Raw genomic sequence first — 23,814 nt, 5'->3', positions numbered from 1 at the left:
CCTTCTACCTCCTTCCCTAGTCCGACTGAAGCATTTGAACCCCGGAACCTGCAACAACCATTCCTGTCCCTGCTCTATCCATGTCTCTGAAATGGCCACAACATCAAAGTGCCAGGTACTGATCCACGCTGCAAGTTCATCCACTTTATTGCGAATACTCCTCGCATTAAAGTGTATGCATTTCAAACCCTGCTCTGCTCCACCCCCACGATGTCGTGCATTGCAGTCCCCATCTATGCCCCCCTCACTTTCATCCCTGCTACTCAGGATCCCACCCCCCTTCTGAATCAGTTTAAACCCCTCTGCATAGCCTTAGCAAATTTTCCCCCCAAGATATTGGTTCCCCTCTGATTCAGGTGTAGACCATCACTCTTGTAGAGGTCCCACCTTCCCCAGAATGAGCCCCAATTGTTCAAGAACCTGAACCCCTCCCTCCTGCACCATCCCCTCAGCCACGAGATCAAACTTTCCCTCTCTCTGTTCCGCTCTAAACTATCCCATGGCATAGGCAAGAGTCCCGAGATAACCACTCTGTCTGACTTGGCCTTAAGTTTCCACCCCAACTCCATAAATTTCTGCTTAATATCCCCTTCCCTTAACCTCCCTATGTCATGCGTCCCCACATGAACTATGACTTGGGGCTGATTTCCCTCTCCCTTAAGAGTCCTGAACACCCTCTCTGAAACATCCTGGACCCCAGCCCCTGGGAGGCAACACACCAGCCCTGAGTCCCTACCATTACTTCTGACTCTCCTATCTGTCCCCCTAACTGTGGAGTCCCCAATCACCAGGCCCAATCTTTTACATCCCCTAACCACCTGAGCCCTCACAACAGTATAAAGATATTCTATAAGTAGATTAATGGAAGAGGATAACCAGGGAAAGAGTAGAGTCTATTAGGGACCAAGGGGGAAATCTGTGGGTGGAGCCAGAGGACATTAGTAAGTGTTGAATGAATACTTTACATCTGCCTTCACCTAAAAATAAATGAGGACGATGGGGGTATGCAATTCAGGGAGAGAGATTGTGAAGTTCTTGAGCAACTTGACATAGGAAAGGACAAGGTATTGTCGGTGTTGGCAGACTTAAAAATGGATAAACCTCCAGGTCCAAATGAATTGTGCCCTTGGCTACTGTGGGAGGCAAGGGAGGAAATTGCAGGCGCTCTGACCCAAATTTTCAATTCCTTTCTGGCCACGGAGAGAGGGACACAGTAAGAAGCCTCACAACACCAGGTTAAAATCAAACAGGTTTATTTGGTAGCAAAAGCCACTAGTTTTTAGAACGCTGCTCCTTTGTCAGGTAAGTGACGGTTCTGTTCACAAACAGGACGTAGAAAGACACAAACTCAATTTACAAAATAATATTTGGAACCTCCTAGTGTCCTACCATTCATGGCTTCTAGTCACTAAAGCAGCCTTCTGTCATCACCATCTGTGTCCTACAATGGGGAGAGGTGCCAGACAACTGAAGAACAACTGGTTGCACTATTTAAGAAGGGTTGTACAGATAAGCCAGGGAACTACAGACCAGTGAATCTCAGGTCAGTGGTAGGCAAACTATTAGAGAAACTTCTAAAGGAGAGTATCTATCTCCACTTGGAGAGACAAAGCTTGATCAGGGATGGTCAGCATGGAGGTCACGCCTAACAAATTTGATTGAAATTTTTAGGGAGGTGACCAGGTGTGTAGACGAGGGTAGTGCAATCAATGTAGTTTATGTAGATTTCAGCAAAGCCTTTGACAAGGTCCCACAAGAGAGACTTGTAAAGAAGGTAAATTCACATGGGGTACAGGGCAATTTGATAAAGTGAATTCAAAATTGGCTAAGTTGTAGGAGACAGACGGTGATGACAGAAGGCTGCTTTACTGACTAGAAGCCATGAATGGTAGGGCACTAGGAGGTTCTGTGGAACAAAGGGACCTTGGCATGTTTGTCGCAATCTCTGAAAGCAGAAGGGCAGGTTAATAGGGTGGTGAAAAAGGCATATGGGACACTTGCCTTTGTCAATCCATGCATAGATTACAAAAGCAGGAAAGTCATGTTGGAGTTGTGTGGACCTTTGGTAAGAGCGCAGCTAGAGCTCTGTGCAGTTCTGGTTGCCACATTAATACACATTTTAGTAGTGATTGCACTGGAGGGGGCATCGAGGAGGTTCATCAGGATGCTGCTGGGGATGGAGCATTTGAGTTAGGAAGAGAGGCTGGATAGGTTTGGGTTGGTTTTTGTTGGAGCAGAGAAGACTGAGGGTGCGACCTAATCGAGGTATACAAGATTATGAGACATGGACAGAATGGATAAGGAGCAGCTGTTCCCTTTAGTTGAAGGGTCAGTCATGAGGGGAGATAGATTCAAGGTGAAAGGCAGGAAGTTTAAGGGGAATGTAAGGAAAAACTTTTTTATCCAGAGAGTGATGATGGCCTGGATGCACTGCCTGGGAAGGTGGTAGAGGTGGGTTGCCTCACATCCTTTAAAAAGCATCTGGATGCGCACTTGGTACATCATAACATTCAGGGCTAGGGACAAGTGCTGGCAGATGGGATTAGATGATGGTTCAGATGTTTCTGATATGTCGGTGTGGACTCCTTGGGCCGAAGGGCCCCTTCTGCACTGTATGATTTTGTGATTCTATGATTCCATGACTTTGATATGATCCTTAACTTCCTTGTTGAGCAATGGATGATGCATCCCTCTTAAAGATTCTTTCCCACTAGGATAAATCTTTGGTGAGAGTTAATAAGTATCTCCTTAAATATCTGCCACTGCATCTCACTGTCTTGCCTTTTAATTTAATTTCCCAGTTCTCTTTAGGCAGTTCTGCCTTCATATCCTTATAATTATCATTATCTAGGTTTAAAACACTGGTCTTTGACCCACACTGCCCACCTCCCCTCTCCCAAGTTGAATGTGAAATTCTGTCATGTTATGATCGCTATCACTAAGAGGCTCTTTCACTGTGAGGTTATTTATTAATCCTGTCTGACTGCATATTACCAACTCTAGAACAGCCTACTCCTTGTTGGCTCTAGAACTTACTCCTATTAAGATATTGTCCCAAAAACATTTTTAGCTCATTTTCCAGGCTACCATGCCAACCTGATTCACCTAATTAACATGAAGTTTAAAGTCATTCAAGATTATTGAAGCATCTTTCTTACTCATCCAATTTAGTGACAACTGTAAGAGAGCCTATAAATTACGCCTACAAGTGATCTCTTGCCATTCCTATTTCTTTTCTCTACGCCTTGCACTTTGGCCTCTTTTGAGGTCAAACCAGATAAACAAACTCAAGTTCAATCAGGACAAAGTAAAAGGGGCAGCTCCCCAAAAGGAGGGGGAATAGCCTGAACAAAATCAAAGTAGAGGAAACTTAAAAAACATCAAATTAAAATGTGATTATTAGGGTCAATGACGCACCCCAGCCCCTGTGGTGCCCAATGGGCGTGGAACACCTTGCACTTTGGAGCTAAGGTCATTTCTTGCTACTCTATTAATGTCATCCTTAATTATTGCAGCAACCATACCGACTTTTCCTAGCTTCCTGTCATTCCAAAATGTAAAGATTCTTCAATATTCAGATTTCAGTCTGAGGGGAAGGGGGTGATCCTATCAGAAGAATTCTAAATGCCAAATGAGTGTGAAAGCAGGAGAGAATCATGTCCATTTTTTGGAGGAGCTCCCAGATGCAATTGTATGGCACTTTGAAAAAGAAAAGCCCAAGTGTGATTCTTGCCTGCACTGGGAAATCTGTCGCACCACCCCCCTCCCCCACTCACCTGGATATCGAACCCCTCCCCAGTTCGCCCTGGACATCACTCCTACATCCCCACTCCCCTCAGATTGCTGCCCCGGTTATACATATTTATTTTTATCTGTGCTAACAATTCATCAGTTTAGTTATGAATGTACACATTCTGATATAGAGCCTTTAACTCTTGTCTTTTTATCATTTTTGCAATCTTTCATTATCTGCTGGCGTATCTATAGGTTTTTATGCTTTGTCCTTCCTTGCCACATATTGGTAATCATTATCCAAATTGCTACCCTGCTCTATTACCTTTTCGCTTCCATTTAATTTACCATGTCTCCCCTCTCATGATTTCTCCCCCTCCCCTATTTGTTCACAACTTGTAAAGTGCGCTGTTCTCTTGAACTGTATCTTTGTGTGTGTGTGTCATTGCGTCATTGCGTTTTTGGGTGAATGTCTGCCTAAATAATACTCTTTATTTAAATGCACAAGCATCTACAAGCATTTCAATTTTATTGAAGTAAATGCAGTTCATTTAGTAAATGCAATTCCAGAACTTTGCACAAAAAGCTTTTTAAGGTGTCAACCAATAAAAACTTCAGAAAATCACTCATTCATCAACATTACGCAAGTAACAGAAACAATACTTTTACGCATAGGGTCGTAAGAGAACTGAAACCCTTGTACCCTTTTCACTCACTGTCTGTAACTAATGGCCCAGATCTTGCAGTCTCTGGATAGCTGGAGACTGGATGTATCCTGGGATGGGTGACAAGGCCCTTTGGAAGTCCCAATGGAACAATTCCATGGGAATTACGAGGAAGTTTGAACTTCTGATGCGCAATTCCTGGATCCCTGATACCCTGAGTTAGAGACGGTGACTTTGGACATTACCAATTTAAGAAATGTTAGACATGAAAAAGAACCTAATCTAATACCTGGGTATTTATACAGTTGACCCTCCCACTTATTCAGAGATCACCACATCTACACCTCGATTTCCCCCATCCCAACACTGACTAACCCTCCTAAACACTCGATGCGCCCTGATCAGTCCTCACCACCTGACTATCCCCCTACCCCAGATCCAACCTGCCTAGCTTCCAACCTGACTACCCCCAAACTACCTATCTAGGTACCACCCAACCTACTCACCCCCCTGCTTTCTAACCCATCTTAGTCATCTTCCCTACTTCCCACTTACCATACCCCATCCTATCTCCTTACCCACTTACCTTATCAATCATATCTCCTTACTTACTTGCTTTATCCATACTATCTCTTTACCCATTTACATTACTCACTCACCTTTTCTCTGGAACTGATATCAAAGTAGCTCTGGAACATTTAAATGCTTTATTTATCAGAATGTAGCAGCTACTGCCGTAAAAGGGGGACATGGCTTCTGCATGAATTCTCTGTCCTTGTCCCTGTGAGGTTTGCTGCACCAGATGGGATTGAAGGGTCTTCCATCAGAAAATTTCATATAGTCATACAGTTTTGCAGCAGAGAAAGGTACCCTTCAGCCCATTATGCCTATACTGCCCACCAAGCACCTATCTATTCTAATCCCATTTTCCAGCACTGTTGCCTTCAGGGATCTATGTGTATGCTCCCCGAGAACCTGCTGGTTCTCTGTACTTCTAAGCATCCTACCATTCATTGTGCATTACCTTGTCTTGTTAGTCTTCCCAAAATGCATCGCCTCACACTTTTCAGGCTTATACTCTATTTGCCACTGTTCTGCTCATTTTACCAGCCCACCTATGTCACCCTGTAATCTAAGACTTTCCTCCTCGCTATATACTGCACCACCAATTTTTGTGTTAATTCGAATTTATTGATCAAACCTCCCACATTCCTATCTAAACCATTAATATACACTACAAGCAACAAGGGATCCAGCACGAATCCCTGCAGTACACCATTGGCAAAGATTTCCAGGCTCAAAAACAACCTGTAACCAACACCCTCTGCATCTTGCCACTAAGCCAAGGTGCCAAATTGCCTCAGATCCCATGGGCTCTTCCCTTCTCAATCAGTCTCCTTTGTGGGACTTTGTCAAAAGCCTCACTGAAGTCCATGTAAACTACATCAACTGCACTGTGCTCTTCTGCACACCCAGTCACCTCCCTGAAAAAAATCAACATAATCTGTTGAACATGATCTTCTCCTGACAGAGCCATGCTGACTATCCTTGATTAATCGTTGCTTCTCCAAGTGCAGAGTAATTCTGTCCCTCAGAATCTTTTCTAATAATTTCTCTGCCACTGACATTAGACTCATTGGTTTCTATTATCTGTTTTTTCCCTACTTCCCTGTTAAATAATGGTACCATATTAGCTGTCCTCCTGTTGTGTGGCACCTCAGCTGTGGTCAGACAGGATTTAAAAATTAGTCAGAGCCCCTACAATTTCTTCCCTTGCCTCACACAGTAGCCTCAGATACATTTCATCTGGGCCTGGGGATTTATCCACTTTTAACCCCCTACAATTGCTAACACCTCCTCCCTCTAAATGCCAATCTGTTCAATTATATCACAGCTCTCCACCATGCTTTCTATACCCACATCATCCTTCTCCACAATGAAGATAAATGCAAAATATTCATTTAATACCTCATCTATGCCTTTCATTTCCACACACAGGTTGCCAGTTTGGCCTCTAATGGGCATTACTCTTTTCCTGGTTACCCTCTTGTTCTTAATATATTTATAAAACACCTTGGGATTTTCCTTTATTTTGTCTGGCAGTATTTTTTCATGCCTCTCTTCACACTTCTAATTTCTTTTTTAAGTAACCCTTACACTGTCTATACTCCTCTAGGGCATCTACTGTTTACAGCCCCTTGAGTCTGCCATGAGCCTTCCTGTTTCTCCTTACCCAATTCTATGTTTCTTTGACATCCCAGTTTCTCTGGATTTGTTGGTCCCATCCTCTACAGGAACATGATGGCTTTGAATGACTTCCACTACTCTAATCTTGACTTTCCTGCAAGTAGTTATTCCCAGTCCACTTTGGTCAGATCCTACCTTACCCTATTAAAATCAGCTTTCTGTCAATTCAGAACGTTTATTTCTAGTCCATCTTTGTCCTTTGCATGACTACCTTAAATCTAACCGAATTACGGTCACTATCACCAAAATATTGCCCCACTGACACTTCTGTCAACTGCCCAACTTCATTCCCTAAAACTAGGTCAAATGCCACCCCCTTTCTGGGCAAGTGTATTTTTTTGTAAAAGGTTATGTGTGTTTCTTAGCCTTCAGAGTATGTGGTCAATTTAAATAATGGCAGCAATGCTTAAGGATATTATAGAAAAAGTGTTTGAATGTATAATCATGCAACTATTTAAGAATGAAAATTACTTGTTCAGAACCTGTTTTAAACTAAGCGCAGTGTGTTTTACAAATGGATGTGTTGTCCTTTCGGTAGTGAATCATCACATTATTCTGACAATACAATCTCTAAATTTATATGTTTTCCAGATTACCTTGTCCTCACAATAAAGCAGTTTTACTTGCTTCCTATGCAGTCCAATGTAAGTGGTGAAATTATAATCTGTGTCATTTTCCCTTTAAGTTTTCATTAGCTTCAGTGTAATTTGATGAAAAGTTTGGGGTTGATTTATTTATGTAAATAGTGCGCTGTTCTGAAAACGTTTGCAAAAGCACACTTTAGCTTTTTTTCTAAGATCTTCCTTGAACTACACTTCAAGTTTTGAATCTATAATTTTGAATAGATGTACCATCCCCACACTTAAACTGTCCACAATTAGCATGGGCAACTTTCTATATTGTGCAAATACTTGCCTTGTATTTGTCCATTTCAAAGGTTCTGCTGATTTCAGCCAAAGTCAGGTCAAAGGCACTTTCAAGCAGCTATTCACACCTCTTAATTCTCTGAATTCTACTGACAGATTGAAAAAGTGTTGCTGGTTTAAACCAATATCAGGTCTCCAGCAACAGTTTCATTTATATTGCACCTTCAAAGCAGCAAAATACCTCATAAAAGGATAAAAGTGAGTAAATTTCAGAAGTGAAGGAATGATGAACTGGAGTATCAGAATTTAGCTAAACTTCTTGAATCAGAGGTACATTTGGGGACACACATCTTCAAGAAAATGGGAAAGAGAATATCATGGCCAGAAATTTTATTTAGAATCCAGAAAAAAAGAGGATTTCATAAGATAAAGGGACAGTCTGAACTGTGAAATAAAATGGGATATTGGAAAGAAATTCTTGATCATAGTTAGAGAGGTTAGTAAAAACGTCAGCTTTCTCTTCAGCAGAACTATCAACTGTACGGTGGAATGAAAGGAAAAATTACTTGAGACAACTTTGGCCATGAATGCAAAGACAACTTCTGAAGTTGCAGAAATGCATTGGTTAATTATAAGGGTTGCAATTAGGGTATTTCAGACAGTTAAGGATGTTATATATGATGAGCAACATTACAAGATGATGAGAGTAAGGTGGAAATTTAGAAAATAATGAGAGATGGAATCTTCTGTGAGACAAAGAAAGAGAAACTACACAAGCGATGACAGGAATGAAAGCATCAGTTGTAACAGTAAATCAAGGATTTTTTTTTTATTCCAGTGGTTGACATACTTTGCATTAGATTTTCTGTTCGTTGACTACTCACTAATGGATGGGATTCTAATCCACAATTCAGACAAGCCAGAAATAATTCTACGAATGGTAATTTGTTGGAATATTCAAAGAGATAATTGGAAGAATGCAAAAAGACTGTCAGATGATTCCTAGTTCCTTCCAGTCACCTTCATTTCAATTAGACATGCAAAGAGTGATTGCAAAGTGTAAAGAAATAAAGTGCCTCATGAGCACAATATTTTGATGACGTACACTTATTGACAGTGCCTAGAATAGAGATCATCTGCCATTAATTAGTTTGCAGGTGTTTTTGTACGACAAACTAAAAACTGAATAATTAGCAAATTTAAGAATAGTACCAGAAAACCTAGGGCAGAATTCTTCCATGCCCTGCCGGCAGGTTCAGTGGCAGTCAGTGGTGGAGAATACGGTGGGAATCCAAAAATTAGTTTCCGGCTCGTGTAAATTTCCTGTGGGATCTTCTGCTGGCAACCTGCATGGAACCCATTTGCATCCTGCTAATGAAATGCAGATGAAGGTCCAACCAGAATTTTCCCACCAACTCCAATTCTCCTTTACATTAGTTGGAAAACGTGCCAGTCCAGGAAATGTTGAGAACAATGTAGTGTGCAGAAGTTCAGACTTATCTGAACTGTCAGGTGTCTGGTGCTGCCTCTGGAGTTGGGATGAGGGCTACTGGGAACCAGAACACCCCTTTTTCAGAAGGTCCATCCTCTTCATCACTGATGCAGTAGCACGTCAGTGATGATGGGCAGCAGTAACCAACCACCACCACCACCACACATCTCCCGGATAGTGGATGCCTTGGTGGTTACTTTCCAGACGTCGCTGGATTCCGGGGAAGTGCCGGAAGATTGGAAAACGGCTAATGTTACACCGTTGTTTAAGAAGGGTGGCAGGCAAAAGGCAGGGAATTATAGGCTGGTTAGTTTAACGTCTGCTGTAGGTAAAATGTTAGAATCCGTCATCAAGGAGGAAATAGCGAGGCATCTTGAGGGGAATTGCTTGATAGAGCAGATGCAGCACGGTTTCGTTAAAGGGAAGTCGTGTCTGACAAATTTACTGGAGTTCTATGAGGATGTGTCTAGGGCGGTGGATAGAGGAGAGCCGGTGGATGTGGTCTTTCTTGATTTTCAGAAGGCGTTTGACAAGGTACCTCACAAGAGGTTATTGCAGAAGGTCAGGGGACATGGAGTTGGGGGTAGGGTGTTAGCGTGGATAGAGGATTGGTTGTCAAATAGGAGGCAGAGAGTGGGGGTCAATGGGTGCTATTCGGATTGGTGGTTGGTGACTAGTGGAGTGCCCCAGGGGTCGGTGCTGGGGTCTCAGCTATTTACCATTTATACAGATGATCTGGAGGAGGGAACTGAGTGTATGGTGTCGAAATTTGCTGATGACACCAAGATTGGTGGAACGGCAAATTGTGCGGAGGGTGTGGAGAGTCTACAGAAGGATCTAGATAGGCTGAGCGAATGGGCCAGGAAATGGCAAATAGAATTTAATGTTGGCAAGTGCGAGGTGGTCCACTTTGGTAGGAATAATGGTAGGAAGTATTATTACTTACGTGGCGAAAAACTGCAGCAGGCGACGGTGCAGAGGGACCTCGGGGTCCTTGTGCATGAGTTGCAAAAACCCAGCTTGCAGGTGCAGCAGGTGGTCAGGAAGGCGAATGGGATGCTGGCCTTCATAGCGAGGGGGATTGAATATAAAAGTAGGGAGGTCTTGCTGCAGCTGTATAGGGCATTGGTGAGGCCGCAGCTAGAGTACTGTGTGCAGTTTTGGGCGCCGTACTTAGGCAAGGATATTTTGGCCTTGGAGGGAGTGCAGAGGAGGTTTACTAGGCTGATGCCGGAGTTGAGGGGGTTGAGCTATGAGGAGAGGCTGAATAAGCTAGGCTTGTACTCTTTAGAGTTTAGAAGAATGAGGGGAGATCTCATTGAGACGTATAAGATGATGAATGGGATGGATAGGATAGAGGTGGAGAGACTCTTCCCGCTCAGAAAGGACAGTAGGACTAGGGGGCACAGCCTCAAGATAAAGGGGGGGTGGTTTAGAACGGAGTTGAGGAAGAATTTCTTCACTCAAAGGGTGGTGAATCTCTGGAATTCTCTGCCTGTTGAAGTGGTGGAGGCTACCTCGCTAAATATTTTTAAGAAGCGGGTTGATGGGTTTTTGATAAGCGAGGGGATTAAGGGTTATGGGGAGAGGGCGGGAATATGGAACTGAGCCACGACAGATCAGCCATGATCTTATTGAATGGCGGGGCAGGCTTGAAGGGCTAGATGGCCTACTCCTGCTCCTATTTCTTATGTTCTTAATATTTTTTCTCTGGCTGGAATATGCCTGTCAAAGTATGAAATTCTTTTAACTACGGCATATTTTCAGGATATTTCTTATGAGGCAAGGTGGTGCAACGAGCCTATTATTGGAGTTCAGAAGAATGAGAGGTGATTTTATTGAAATACGTAAGATTCTGAGGAGGATTGACAGGGTTGATGTTCAGAAGATATTTTCCCTGGGAGACGAATCTAGATGTAGGGGACTCAGTTTAAAACAAAAAGGTCTCCCATTTATGACAAAGAGGAGGAGGAATTTATTTTCTCAGAGGGTTGTTATTGTTAGAAATTCTCCCCCAGCAGCAGTAGAAAAGATTCGATGTCAAGTTGCACAAATTTTTGATTGACAAGGGAGTCGAGGGTAATGTGGGAGTAGATAAGACAGTGAAGTTAAAACTATGCCATATTAACCATGATCTGATTGACTGGTGATGCACGATTGAAGGGCCAAATGACCTAATCGTGCTCTTATTATTTGTGTTCATATGTGTTCTCATGTCATCTTTAACATAAAAAATTGAAAGTTACTGCAGTATTGTCAGATGTGACCAATAGATGGCTTACATTATGTAAACCTCTTAGGTTAGGGATTGGACTGTTGTGCATTTTGGAATATTGAGAAAAAACTCCTTTGTGTAGAATAATGAAACAACAGAAGTATTTTGGTGGATTCATTTATCTGAAGATGCTATATATTATCTACCATTTAATTCAAAATGGTGTACTTTACAGTGAATAAATTGCATAAAACAGAAATTTATTTAAATTGGGAAAAAATCAGTAAAGATATAGGCCTCAATTTTCCAAGTGAAATCAACCTTTAAAATAAATGGAAAATGCCAAAAAATGTAGGTAATTTTGCTTAAAATGTGAACAGAGCAATGGAATGGTAACTATTAAAATGTGAATTAATGTTAAATTAAATCTTACAGCTGAGCTTGGTGAATACAATCCTTCTGAACATCATCCTGGCTATGTAGAAAATTTCCACTTTATATCTGATAAAAACCAAGAATTTCAAACCAATGTGATGACCTTGCACAAACAACACAGGTAGACAACACCAAAGTGCTTTCATTAAGGAACTGAAATAAAAATAAGCAAACTATTTTCTAGTTTAATTTTCTTTATTTGTGATATTTAAGAATTTTGTGCAATTGTAACTCATTAAGTACATAATACCTTTGCAATTTCATTTGACTTTGTATCAGTTTTATCTGTTCAGCTGTCATGGTCATGCCAACACTACCAATTGCTATCTTCCTACGCCCAGTAACTGTATATGATCAAATTGTGCTTCGTACTGAATAAATTGAAGTTTGGCAAAAATGCTGTGGAGATCTATTTGCAGTCTAGATCACTAACTATGTAACACACAGTTCTGTATATAAATATTCCAGACAGTAAAATTAATTGTCCACTAAATAAAATGGTCTGCTATTTTTGAACTACTGTGCAATTTTTTTGTATTTTTCTCATGACTTATATTTTAATTAATTGTGTTCTAGAGATCTTAAACAATCGGAAGCAGAACTTGGTTATTTAAACAGGGTAAAAACCCTTGAATTTTATGGTGTGGAATTGCACAATGCAAGGGTAAGCCTATCATTGAAAATGATCAATTTTGTAATTGCTATTTATTCTATTTTGTGTGGGGGAAAGAAGAAAGTAATGGTGCAGTTTTGCTGGTAATCAGCTGGTGGTCTAGCACCTTAGTCTTCAAAGTTTACTCTCTTCACAGATAAACAAAAAGTTATGTGGCAGAGCTCAATTCTTCCCCGTAGTTTCAAATATATAACTAGGTATAATTTCCCCTCTTGCTGACAGACTTGGCTCATTTTCTGATAAAGGGTTTCACCTTCTTCAGGAAGAAGATAAAGTTTGCCTTTCACCAACTTGAGTGATATGGTGTGATATATTTTTTGAAAAGTGGTGTTTTTTTCAGCATACCAAATTGCTTTTAGTTTATTTAGGACAGTGATCTTAAACTACAGGACAGGTTAATAGCTAAACAACACAATTGTATTTCAACAGCTGTGCCACAGGAGTTCCGTTAGTGAAAGTATGATGAAACTGTTTGACAGAAGACTTTGTCTCTCTGCCGGTAATGGAACTGACCCATATTATAGATAATTTCACCAACAGGAAGAAAAAATTACCATACATGCTCTAATTAATTTACAACATTAAACCTGAGCATGGAACTTGTCTCTCCATATAGATCTGAAATAAATGACTTCAACCAAAAAGGCATTTTTTTTTCCTATTTGGGCAACTTCCACAGTATGGACCCTCTTTTTGGGATGTGTGCCCTTAATTTTTTGTTTGTCATTGTTTACAAGAGTCCCTCTGCTGGGTGCCAGTCCTAAAAAAATTATATTGTCAGTTTTTGGTCCTTTACTAATTTAGTTTGGGGTGACTTCCCATGAATTGAATTGTATGTAGAGTAGTTTGATTTAGTTTTTCCATATTTTTTACACTAATTATTTTGCCCATGAAGGTGATGGATTTTAAAAGTTAGAAAATTGAAAACTTTTCTGTTCTTAAATAGCATCCTTCACTGACTGACTGACTTGAGACTCAGCAAGAACCCAATTCCTATGCACAATAAAGCAAACTAGAACCATGCAGCCAGCAGAGACCCCTGAATCATTTAAAGATTATGCTGATCTATCAGCAGGTCATTCAGAAGAGGAGTAGTATAGTGATAAACAGGTAGGTATTTAGACAGATATCTCCTGTCTAGACTGAAGAGTGCAAGTTTCACCAGTGATTCTTCATAATTCACCGCTAGATTTTCCCTACACTGCCTGTAAGCTTGGCTGTCTTTGTAGAGTCTAGGCAACCAGAACTGGATACAGTTTTTAAGGTGAGAATTGACCTGAGTACTATAAAGTTTGATTGTTACCTCTTCTAACTTGGATTTTCCTATTTTAGCTACTTAGATTCAATTGCAAACATTACTAATCACGCAGAGGACCATTCAACTAATGTGAACTAAGTTCCTTTTGGCTGCTTCCTTTTAACACTGTTTATGAAGATTGTGTCATCTATTTTTCCCTCCTGTCTTTAGTACTTTAGTACTTTACACTTGGCAACATCAAAATTAATCTGCCATTATTCTGCTGGCTTAATGTTTTGTCCAACCCATTCTTTCATTTCTCCTTTGATCCACTGCCTTTCCCAGTTTGCCATCATCTGCAAATATGTAAAGTAAAAGTAAAGTTTATTTATTAGCCACAAGTAAGGCTTACATTAACACCGCAATGAAGTTACTGTGAAATTCCCCTTTGGGGAATATGACTTTGCAATAGACTTATGAACCCAGGTCACTTAGGTAAATTAGAACCAATGTTGCTTCAGCATTCAGCCACCTCAATCAGTATTCCACATATCCCCCAGCCCCCTCAACATACCCACCACTCTGACATTGATCTGCCTAATATTGAGATTAATTAGTAGCCTCTCATATAGAACTTCATTAAAAAGGTCAAGGTACATCAGAACATCAGTGCCCCTTTTCAAACCATTTTTGCTGAACTTCTCATTCATAACTTTGTCTCATGCAAAGCTCAATGAATTCAGTGTCCTCTTGGCCAGGCTTCCATGCTGTATCCTATATAAATTTTACCTCATCCAGCATTCTGCGGCTATCTCTTGACTGACGCTAAATTGTGCTCACCCTTATTATTTGAAAAGCCTCAGTCAACTTGAACTAAATATATCTTGGCAAGTTTTGTCCTGTATACGAAATGGAATTTCCTTTGAAAATAGTCATGATGTGCTCAAGTATCTTCAATTTTATTGATGCATCTACTTATCATCTTCCTTACAGTCCTTGGCAAATTGCTGTGAGTTATTCATTTATCTAATTTATTTATTTTAGGATCAAGGCAATTTAGAGATAAAGATTGGGATATCTTCAGAAGGGCTGCGTGTCTACCGAAATATGGCTCGGATCAGTTTTTATCCATGGTAAAGATTACTAGTTACTGACTTATGTTAGTTGATATGTTATAGCATGAACAGTACTTACGTTGCTGGCATTTATTTATTTCTATAAATTCATTCTTGGGAGCAATATTTCTTAGGTTAATCTAAGAGAATGTCATATCGCTATGTTTTTGGGGGGGCTGAGATGTGGTGGGGGTGAAGAAAGCTGATGCCCATTCCTGATGCATTTGTTCAAACATTTATTTTGGGTTTTGTTGTGATTTTTGGCGCGCTGCGGGAAAAATGCCTGTTATTTGTGAACATTAATCCTGAACAGAAAATGCTGGAAAATCTCAGCAGGTCTAACAGCATAGAATCTCTACAAGGCAGAAGAAGGCCATTTGGCCCATCAAGTCTTCATTGAGTCTCCAACAGAGCATCTTACCCAAGCCCTCCACCCTCCCATCCCATTCCCATAACTCATGCGTTTACCATGGATAATCCCCCTAACCTACACATCCTGTGACACTAAGCGGCAATTCAGCATGGCCAGTTCACCTAACCTGCACATTTTTGGACTGTGGAGCACCCGGAGGAAACCCACTTAGACATGGGGTAAACATACAGACTCCACACAGACCATCACCCGAGGCCAGAATTGAACCTGGGTCCCTGACACTGTGAGGCAGCAGTGCTGACCACTGTGCTACCATTGCCACTCTGTGATTTTTAGAATAGAGCCAATGTTTCAAGTCTGGACGACCCTTCCTCAGACTCGAAATGCTGGCTGTATTATCTCCCCACGGTTGCTGTCAGACCTGCTGAGATTTTCCAGCATTTTCTGTTTTGTTTCAGATTTCAGCATCTGCAATAGTTTGCCTTTATCTTAAATTAAACTTGTTGCATGTAGTTTATTCCAATGTGTCCTAATTAAAAATGAAGCGATGCAGTAATTGGCCTCTCATCCCAAATAAATCCCAGACCCAGTTTCTGTTACATTACTTGAATAGGTGAAAAAGCAGTAAATGTTTGATAACAGTTTAAATAGCATTTATGGTCTATTTTGTTATAATTTGTGTTTTAATTTTAAATTAATGAAGATATTTGAAAAATATTGAAGACGTGAACACTTAATTATATTCTGGTATACTTGAGTGTCACATTATCATCGGCAGAATCTTCAACAACTAGTAAAACCAGATGTAAATATTGATGTAATGAGGATGTTTAATGTCAAAGGAGTAGATCATGACTTTGTGCTGTAGTGTAAATAGGGGATAGTCATCAGCCTGTTTTATATCTCTCCTGATGTCTTTATTCATTGAACTATTTGGAAATAAAGATCAGGGAAGATGTAAAATGATCTAATGATTCACTATCACCTGTTTTCCTACGAAAACCTACCCATTGTGGGCAGGAACTTTTCCCTGCAAGCGTTCTAAAGATTTTATTGTATCTTGTTCTGCAAATTAAAACTTTCAATTTTGATCATTCACAACTCCAGATGTTTTTTTCAACTTGAGATATATTTAGAATATTGTTCTTTCAGGGTGAATATAACAAAGATTTCTTTCAAGAGGAAACGATTTTTCATTCAGTTAAGGCAAAAACCTGTAAGTATCCCACACTGAAAAAGTTGTATATTGTAATCACAGTGATTGTGTGTGTGCGTGTGTGCGTGTGTGCGTGTGTGTGCGTGTGTGTGTGTGTGCGTGTGTGTGTGTGTGTGTAGTTATGTGACATGAAAATTATGGATTTTCATGTCACATAACTTATCCCGGGGCCATGTGGGTTGGAGAATATATGGTTCTATAACATTAGGGGAGTTTATACTGTATTGGTGATAATGGCAGACTATCAAATTTAGTTTATATTTAATGGCATTTGGGAATTTTTGCTGGTGCACTTTATTATGTGAAAATAATAAATGAGCAGCCTTTATATAAAAATTGGTTGACTTTTTTATCTTTTACCATTTCTCCATTTTAAAGTTGAGACTATACAGCAAGTATGGACTTTAGAGTTTGGTGTATGGTAATTAGTACTTCTGGATTGAAGTGGGGTTTAACTGCACTAGGGACAGCTTTGTACTTTGGTAGCCTTAAGTCATAGTGGACTTTCACAAACTAAACTTTGAGTGCAGCAGCATGGAAAGGCTCTTTTGCGAAACAAATATGGCAGAAGTATGAAGATGGCTCTGAGATTTTGCTGAACTAGGGAAGTATTAAGGGTTTATCTGCTATCTTTTCAACAAGGGGAGAGAGGACTGACTATTGGGTAGCGGTGTAGTCACATCCAGTCTATCTCTGGAAAATTGGTGCTTTATATTTAGTTCTTGGAAATTAACTAGCATCTTATTAATTCTGAAAATCATGTTACAGTATTTCCAAATTTCTATAAAAAGGCTTTTACAGACCTGAATTTTGAAAGCATATCCATAATGTAGCAATCATCACAATGATATGCAGTGGAAGATATTCTAGTGGCTGACATAAAAATAATCTTGTGTGGATCATAACTAGTAAAATCTTGTAAAGATGTGTTTCTAGCTTTATTTTGTTCAATCCTACTTTATACAGCCATGAATAAAGATGCTTAATTTTACCAATCTGTTTATTTAATTGACAGAATGAATCTCAGGAGAGTGTTGTTGGATTTAATATGCTTAATTATAGAGCATGTAAAATCCTTTGGAAATCATGTGTTGAGCATCACACATTCTTTCAAGCAAAGAAGCCACTACCTCGAGAGAAAAAAGTACTCTCAAACTATTTTACACTTGGCCACAGAAACCAGAACAGGTTTGATTACATTCATAATTCTGTTAAGATATACTATATACTTGTTTTGCGGAGTTGTTCATGTATCAATTTGACATTCTATATCTCAATGACACATAAGTGTGTATTTGTTAAATTATTTTCACGAAGCAGCAAGTCTCGCATGACCACCGTTTGTTTTGGTAACATGGTCTGTTCTGAATGCTGCACATTAAAGACTGACTATTCCTGCACTTAACAGTCACAGAGGGAAGGAACAAATACTGACAGTTAATATTAACGATCCTTCTGCTATTTTCGCAAGTTAATTTTTTTTGCCAATTCATGCATTTACTCTGATTGCAAACTATAATAATTAAACATGAAGGAGATTGAGAAGTGTGGCTGAACACATCCACAGCAACAAAATTTAGAATTCAAACCAGCTTGCCCCATTGCAATATTAAAAAAATGTGAACCAGGGTATAGCACTTTTTTCAAATTATTCAGTTTTCAAATATATTGCAATGTAGCACATGGCAAATTAATGAAGAGGCAAAAAAAGAACTTAAGGACAGAGCTACTTGGTACAGAAATGCAAGTTGATTAAACTATTCATTTTGCTTTTTTAATGCAAACAGTGATTGAACAATGAACTGTGCTAACAAAAAAGGGGGTGGAATCTTCAATCATATTTTTAGAAGATGATTTGGAAGGAAAAGATTGAAGAAAGGAAGGAGAATGGAACTCTGAACAGCTGTTGTGGAGAGGCAATGTAGGCACAATAGGGTATTGGATCTTTTCTGCGAGATACCATGTGCTTTCCTTCAGATAGCACAGCCGCACAGTGGTTAGCACTGCTGCCTCATAGTGCTATGGACCCGAGTTCAATTCCCGGCAGGGGTTGATGTCTGTATGGAATTTGCATGTTCTCCTGTGTCTGTGTGGGTTTCCTTCGGGTGCTCCGGTTTCCTCCCACAGTCTGAAAGACATGCTGGTTAGGTGCATTGATCCAGACAGGCGCCAGAATGTGGTGACTAATGGAATTTCACAGTAACTTCATTGTGGTGTTAATGTAAGCTTACTTGGACTAATAAATAAACTTCTAACTCTATTTAAAAGAAGGAGCTAAAGGGTAACCTAGACCTGAAAAAAATTATTTGGCAGACCACAGTTAGAATGTTGTGTCTAATTTTAAGTATCTATTTTAGGAAGAATTATAGATTATAGAAAGGATTTTTTACAATAATGCAAGATATATTTACTTTAGTTCTGAGGTTTGGTTATAATTTAGTTCCTTGACACACAATGGAACTTTTCTGAAGAACAAAGATTAAGAAGAGAAATGAAAACCTGTGCAGAAACTTTTAAAATATGATTCAAGTAAATTGAGAATGGTCTATTTTCACTGGTCAGTGAGTTAGTATAAGAGGCAAGAATTTAAGCAAAGTAACAAAATGAAAAGAGTAGGATGAACCATTTTTAATGCAAACAGTGGTAAAGCAATGGACTGTGCTAACATGAAAGGGGATAGAATGTTAAATCATGATTTTAGAAGATAATTTGGAAAGAAAAGATTAAAGAAGGGATGGAGAAAGGAACTTTGAACAGCTCTTGTGGAGACCCAGTATAGGCACAGTGGGCTATTGGCTCTTTCTTGTAAGAGTCTGTGCGATTTCCTTCAAGTGGCACAATGGTTAGCACTGCTGCCTCACAGCGTCAGGGACTGGGGTTCAATTCCAGCCGTCTGTGTGGAGTTTGCACATTCTCCCCTTGTCTGCATGGGATTCCTCTGGGTGTTCCAGTTTCCTCCCACAGTCCTAACGTGCAGGTTAGGTGGATTAGCCATGCTAAATTGTCCCTCATTATCCAAATATGTGTAGGTTAGGGGGATTAGTAGGATAATTGTATGTTATGGGGATAGGGAAGGGGGTGGCCTTGGTGGGATGCTCTGTCAGAGTATCGGTGCAGACTTGATGGGCCAAATGGCCTCCTACAACGAGGGGTAATTCTATGATTAAATCAAGTAAAATGCATTGTACAAGAATGTTTAGTGGTAATCAGTTTTGAGGTTTCTCAGTTGATTAAAAATTATATTAGGACTTCAGCTTTATATTAGGGGTTGGCACAGTATTTTTGTATTTTTGGCATCTCGGTAGTTATTCACCTTAGAGACTATCCCTTTCCTTGCTAAGTGCTAAGTATTATGTAAATTGATTTTTGGGCACTGTCAACCGATTGCCCAGAGAGAATACCTCTCTCGGAATTGGCAGAGCAACTTAAATATTACAAGGATGGTTGACACACAGAAATGTAATAAATTCATATTTGTACATTAACAGTTACAACCTGTTTAGTGCCTTCAATATAACAAAACATTCCACGGGAGCATTATAAAACAAACGGACGCTGAACCAGGTAACATATTAAGGCACATATCCAAAGCTTTTTTTCCAAAATAACAAAATCCTTAGTCAAAGAGGTATGTTTCAAGAAGTATCCTAAAGGCAGAAAACAAGGTAGAGGGGTGAAAAGGTACGGGGAGGGTATTTGAAAGCCCAGGCAGCTGAAGGCGCAGCCAATAAGGTATGAGCGATTAAAATTGGGGATGCTCAAAAGGCCACAATTACAGATGTGCAAATACTTCAGAGTTGTGGAGCTGAAGGTGACTACAGAGAAGAGGACGGATGAGGCCACGGTGGGATTTGAAAACAAGAATGATGATTTTAAAATTGAAACATTGCTGAACCAGGAATGAAGATAGGTCAGTGAACACAGGGATTTGGCTGAACACGATTTGGTGCAAATTAGGACATGGACAACAGAATTTTAGATGACCAAGTTTATCAAGGGTAGAACGAGGATTGCCGACCTGGATTCGTGGGTATAATTAAAGGTTGCAAAGCACTGGATGAGAGTTTCAGCAGCTGGTGAGCTGCGGCACAATGGGGTAAGATGATGTTCTGCAGGTGGAAGTAGGTGGTCTTAATGCAGATACTGGTCAGAAGTTAGACCCAGGGTCAAATGTGACACCAAGCTTATGAAAGTTCAGAAGTTTACCAAGCTTATTAGCCTCAGACACTTTCGAGGGAGTGGCATGGAGTTGATGGTTAGAGAGCAACATTTGTGATGTAAACCAAGGATAATGACTTTGGTCTTCATAATACTTAGTTGGAAGGAATTTTTGCACACTGTGCTGATGATTGGACAAGTTATTTTGAAAATTTGAAGATGGTGGAGAGATCAAGAGAGGTGGTGGTGGGGTAGAGTTGGGTTGTTATCAGCATACATGTGGAACATGTGTCTGAATTTTTGGGTGTTGTTGAGGGACAACACGTAAATGAAAACTGTGGAGAAGATGAATCCTTAGGTACACCAGAAGTAACAATGGGAGTGGGATGAGAAGCCATTGCGGGTAATTCTCTGACCACAATTATGGAATGGGCCAGGAACTGGCAAATGGAATTTAATGTTGGCAAATGTGAGGATGTCCACTTTGGTAGGAATAATGGTAGGAAGGACTGTTACTTACGTGGCGAAAAACTGCAGCATGCGACGGTGCAGAGGGACCTCAGGGTCCTTGTGCATGAGTCGCAAAAACCCAGCCTGCAGGTGCAGCAGGTGGTCAGGAAGGCGAATGGGATGCTGGCCTTCATAGTGAGGGGGATTGAATATAAAAGTAGGGAGGTCTTGCTGCAGCTGTATAGGGCACTGGTGAGGCCGCAGCTGGAGTACTGTGTGCAGTTTTGGTCGCTGCACTTACGCAAGGATATTTTGGCCTTGGAGGGAGTGCAGAGGAGGTTCACTAGGCTGATTCCGGAGTTGAGGGGGTTGAACTATGAGGAGAGGCTGAATAAACTAGGCTTGTACTCATTAGAGTTTAGAAGAATGAGGGGAGATCTCATTGACACGTGGAAGATGTTGAATGGGATGGATAGGGTAGAGGTGGAGAGGCTCTTCCCGCTCAGAAAGGACAGTAGGACTAGAGGGCACAGCCTCAAGATAAAGTGGGGGCGGTTTAGATCAGAGTTGAGGAGGAACTTCTTCACTCAAAGGGTGATGAATCTCTGGAATTCTCTGCCTGTTGAAGTGGTGGAGGCTGCCTCGCTCAATATTTTTAAGACACGGGTTGATAGGTTTTTGATAGGCAAGGGGATTAAGGGTTGTGGGGAGAGGGCGGGAATGTGGAACTGAGTCACGACAGATCAGCCATGATCTTATTGAATGGCGGGGCAGGCTCGAGGGGCTAGATGGCCTACTCCTGCTCCTATTTCTTATGTTCTTATGAAAGTGTAGTTCCTCTTAGCTATGCAATGGTGGAGTGGCATTGGAAGTGAATGGTATGACCAACTATGTCAAAGGCTGCAGGCAGGACAAAGAGGGACAGTTCACCTTTGCCATGGTCCTATAGATGCCATTTGGAACTTTGATGAGAGCTGTAAGAGGGACAGAAACCTGATTGAAGTGATTTAAATATGGAATACTGTGGAAGATGGACTCAGAGTTGGATGGCAATAGAATGTTCAAGGGCTTTGGAGGGGAAGGAGAAGTTGCAAATGGGAGGAAATGGGAGGATCAAACAGTTTATTTTTGAGAAGGGGGTGACGCATGGCAGATTTTTGTGGAAGGAAGGTCAAAGGTAGGGGAGTGCATCTCATTGATAAGATGAACTAGGAGAAGGTATGAGGGAAGATGGGAGAGAAACTAGGGAAAGATGGGAGTTCAGGGCTAGAGTATGGGGAACTTTAGAGGATGTATGACCTGCTGGGCTAAAGAAAGAAGCAAAGTGGCAGAGGTAGCTGATCGGACAGTCCATTGTAGTAAAGGATATTCAAAGATTGTGAATGCATGTTGTTAGACGGGAATAAAGATTCCTTTACTTTTGTATTTTTCTATATTACACCAAACTTAATTTGAAACAAATAGAGTAGATTTTCACCTTTATGACATTAAAACAAATTGGAAAAATCATATTATTTACGTTCTCTTTCTTTGTTTACTGCAGAACTATCAACAATCAGATCTGTCATCGTGTCATTGGTGGCATGGTCTGGAATCCAATATTAAGAAAGTCTGTGTCAGTTGAACAGTTAGAAACCAGAAGCTTGCCTTCTCGCTCTCCACCATCTACACCTGATTGGTAAACAATGTTACAGAACTTTGATCACATTTGTTGTAAACTACCTAACATGTTCCATCCTTGGAAGTAGAATTAAGTGAACAACATAACAGTGTAACACAAAGGAGCTCCAACAGGATAATGGGGCACATTTAGGTACTAGTTTCACTATGGATTGGATTGTGTCCGAAGACCACACTTTCCCCATAAGAAAATAAGTAAGATTTCATCATTCAGCCCTAACACTGCTCCCAGCGTTGCAAAGTCAGCTCGGATGGTAACTACCATAGGGAAACTGTGGAACAAATGTTCTTACAACCAACTGAGTTGTAGAAGTTTGAAGGCAGAAGCTGTGGCCCTGGGCGTGTTGCTTGGTGGAATATGTATCTTGGATTTCAGCCCACATGAAGATTAGCAAACTCCAAACCCACACTCGAGCACCCACTGAGATAAGGGCTATTAACTCGAAATGATCACATTAAGAAGCCCTTTAGCAACAACGGAACAGTTGTATTAGAATTTACTGTTGTCTACTTGTCTGATGCCATATTTAACTTGCTTTGAGTTGTCCTATTAAGCCAACCACAATAAGATTAATTAAATATTTAACCAACGACCTGAGCTAAATGGAGCATTGATGAAAGACCATTGGCTTTTGCAAGAATACCAAGAAATGAACCTGGCACAGAGTTATTATCTCTGACAACACTTTATTTTTCTAATTGTTTGACGTTCCATTAGCCGTAAACTACACAGTAATATGATATCCCCTGTTCGACAAGATGGAGCCAAAAAAGCACTCATGCACCAGAGAAAAAAAGGCACAAAATAATCAAAACAGTTCCAGCAATTCTGAAAGACACTTCGATGCTCTATTTTGACAATGGCATGAAAAGCACAGGCAAATTTAACAAGAAAAGATGTTTGAAGAAGTTGAAACAAAAGCAATGTCTACTCCCAGTTTAACTACTAAAATCCCACACTGAATTTCATTATTTTGAGCAAGGATCAAATAAGAACATAAATCAAACATCCTGCCCATGTAAAATAGTTGGTTAACAGTAACCATTTTATTGCAATTACAATTTAAGATTGTCTTCAAATTCACAAATTGAATATCCACTGGGTGATTGGAATTAAATTGTGTGGATTTGTAAAGATTTGGCATCCCTGATTTGTTTCCACAGATATACCACTAGGTGGGGGAAGTTGCTGGAACCTCAGTATTGTTCGTGGTCATTTTTATAGCAGTTGTTTCAAGATGCATTTGTCCTAAACTATGC

The 23,814-nt window shown here is 40.3% G+C and overlaps 1 protein-coding gene across 6 annotated transcripts in view; it reads left to right on the top strand.

Moving 5' to 3' along the window:
• LOC145356100 (tyrosine-protein phosphatase non-receptor type 3-like) overlaps positions 1–23,814 on the top strand; it is a 189,628-nt gene that overhangs the window by 72,139 nt on the left and 93,675 nt on the right. For all 6 annotated transcript variants that reach the window (XM_080208707.1, XM_080208739.1, XM_080208724.1 and 3 more), the window contains 7 exons: positions 7,236–7,288; positions 11,653–11,773; positions 12,229–12,316; positions 14,607–14,695; positions 16,203–16,266; positions 17,282–17,454; positions 22,418–22,552. In XM_080208707.1, coding sequence (XP_080064833.1) covers positions 7,236–7,288; positions 11,653–11,773; positions 12,229–12,316; positions 14,607–14,695; positions 16,203–16,266; positions 17,282–17,454; positions 22,418–22,552 — 723 coding nt within the window. The remainder of the gene's footprint in view (positions 1–7,235; positions 7,289–11,652; positions 11,774–12,228; positions 12,317–14,606; positions 14,696–16,202; positions 16,267–17,281; positions 17,455–22,417; positions 22,553–23,814) is intronic.

This window comes from Carcharhinus amblyrhynchos, chromosome 2, assembly GCF_965287045.1.
Source record: "Carcharhinus amblyrhynchos chromosome 2, sCarAmb.v2.hapA, whole genome shotgun sequence".
Taxonomy (NCBI): domain Eukaryota; kingdom Metazoa; phylum Chordata; class Chondrichthyes; order Carcharhiniformes; family Carcharhinidae; genus Carcharhinus; species Carcharhinus amblyrhynchos.
The sequence above is the reverse complement of the archived record's forward strand: the minus strand, read 5'-3'. Positions and strand labels throughout refer to the sequence as shown.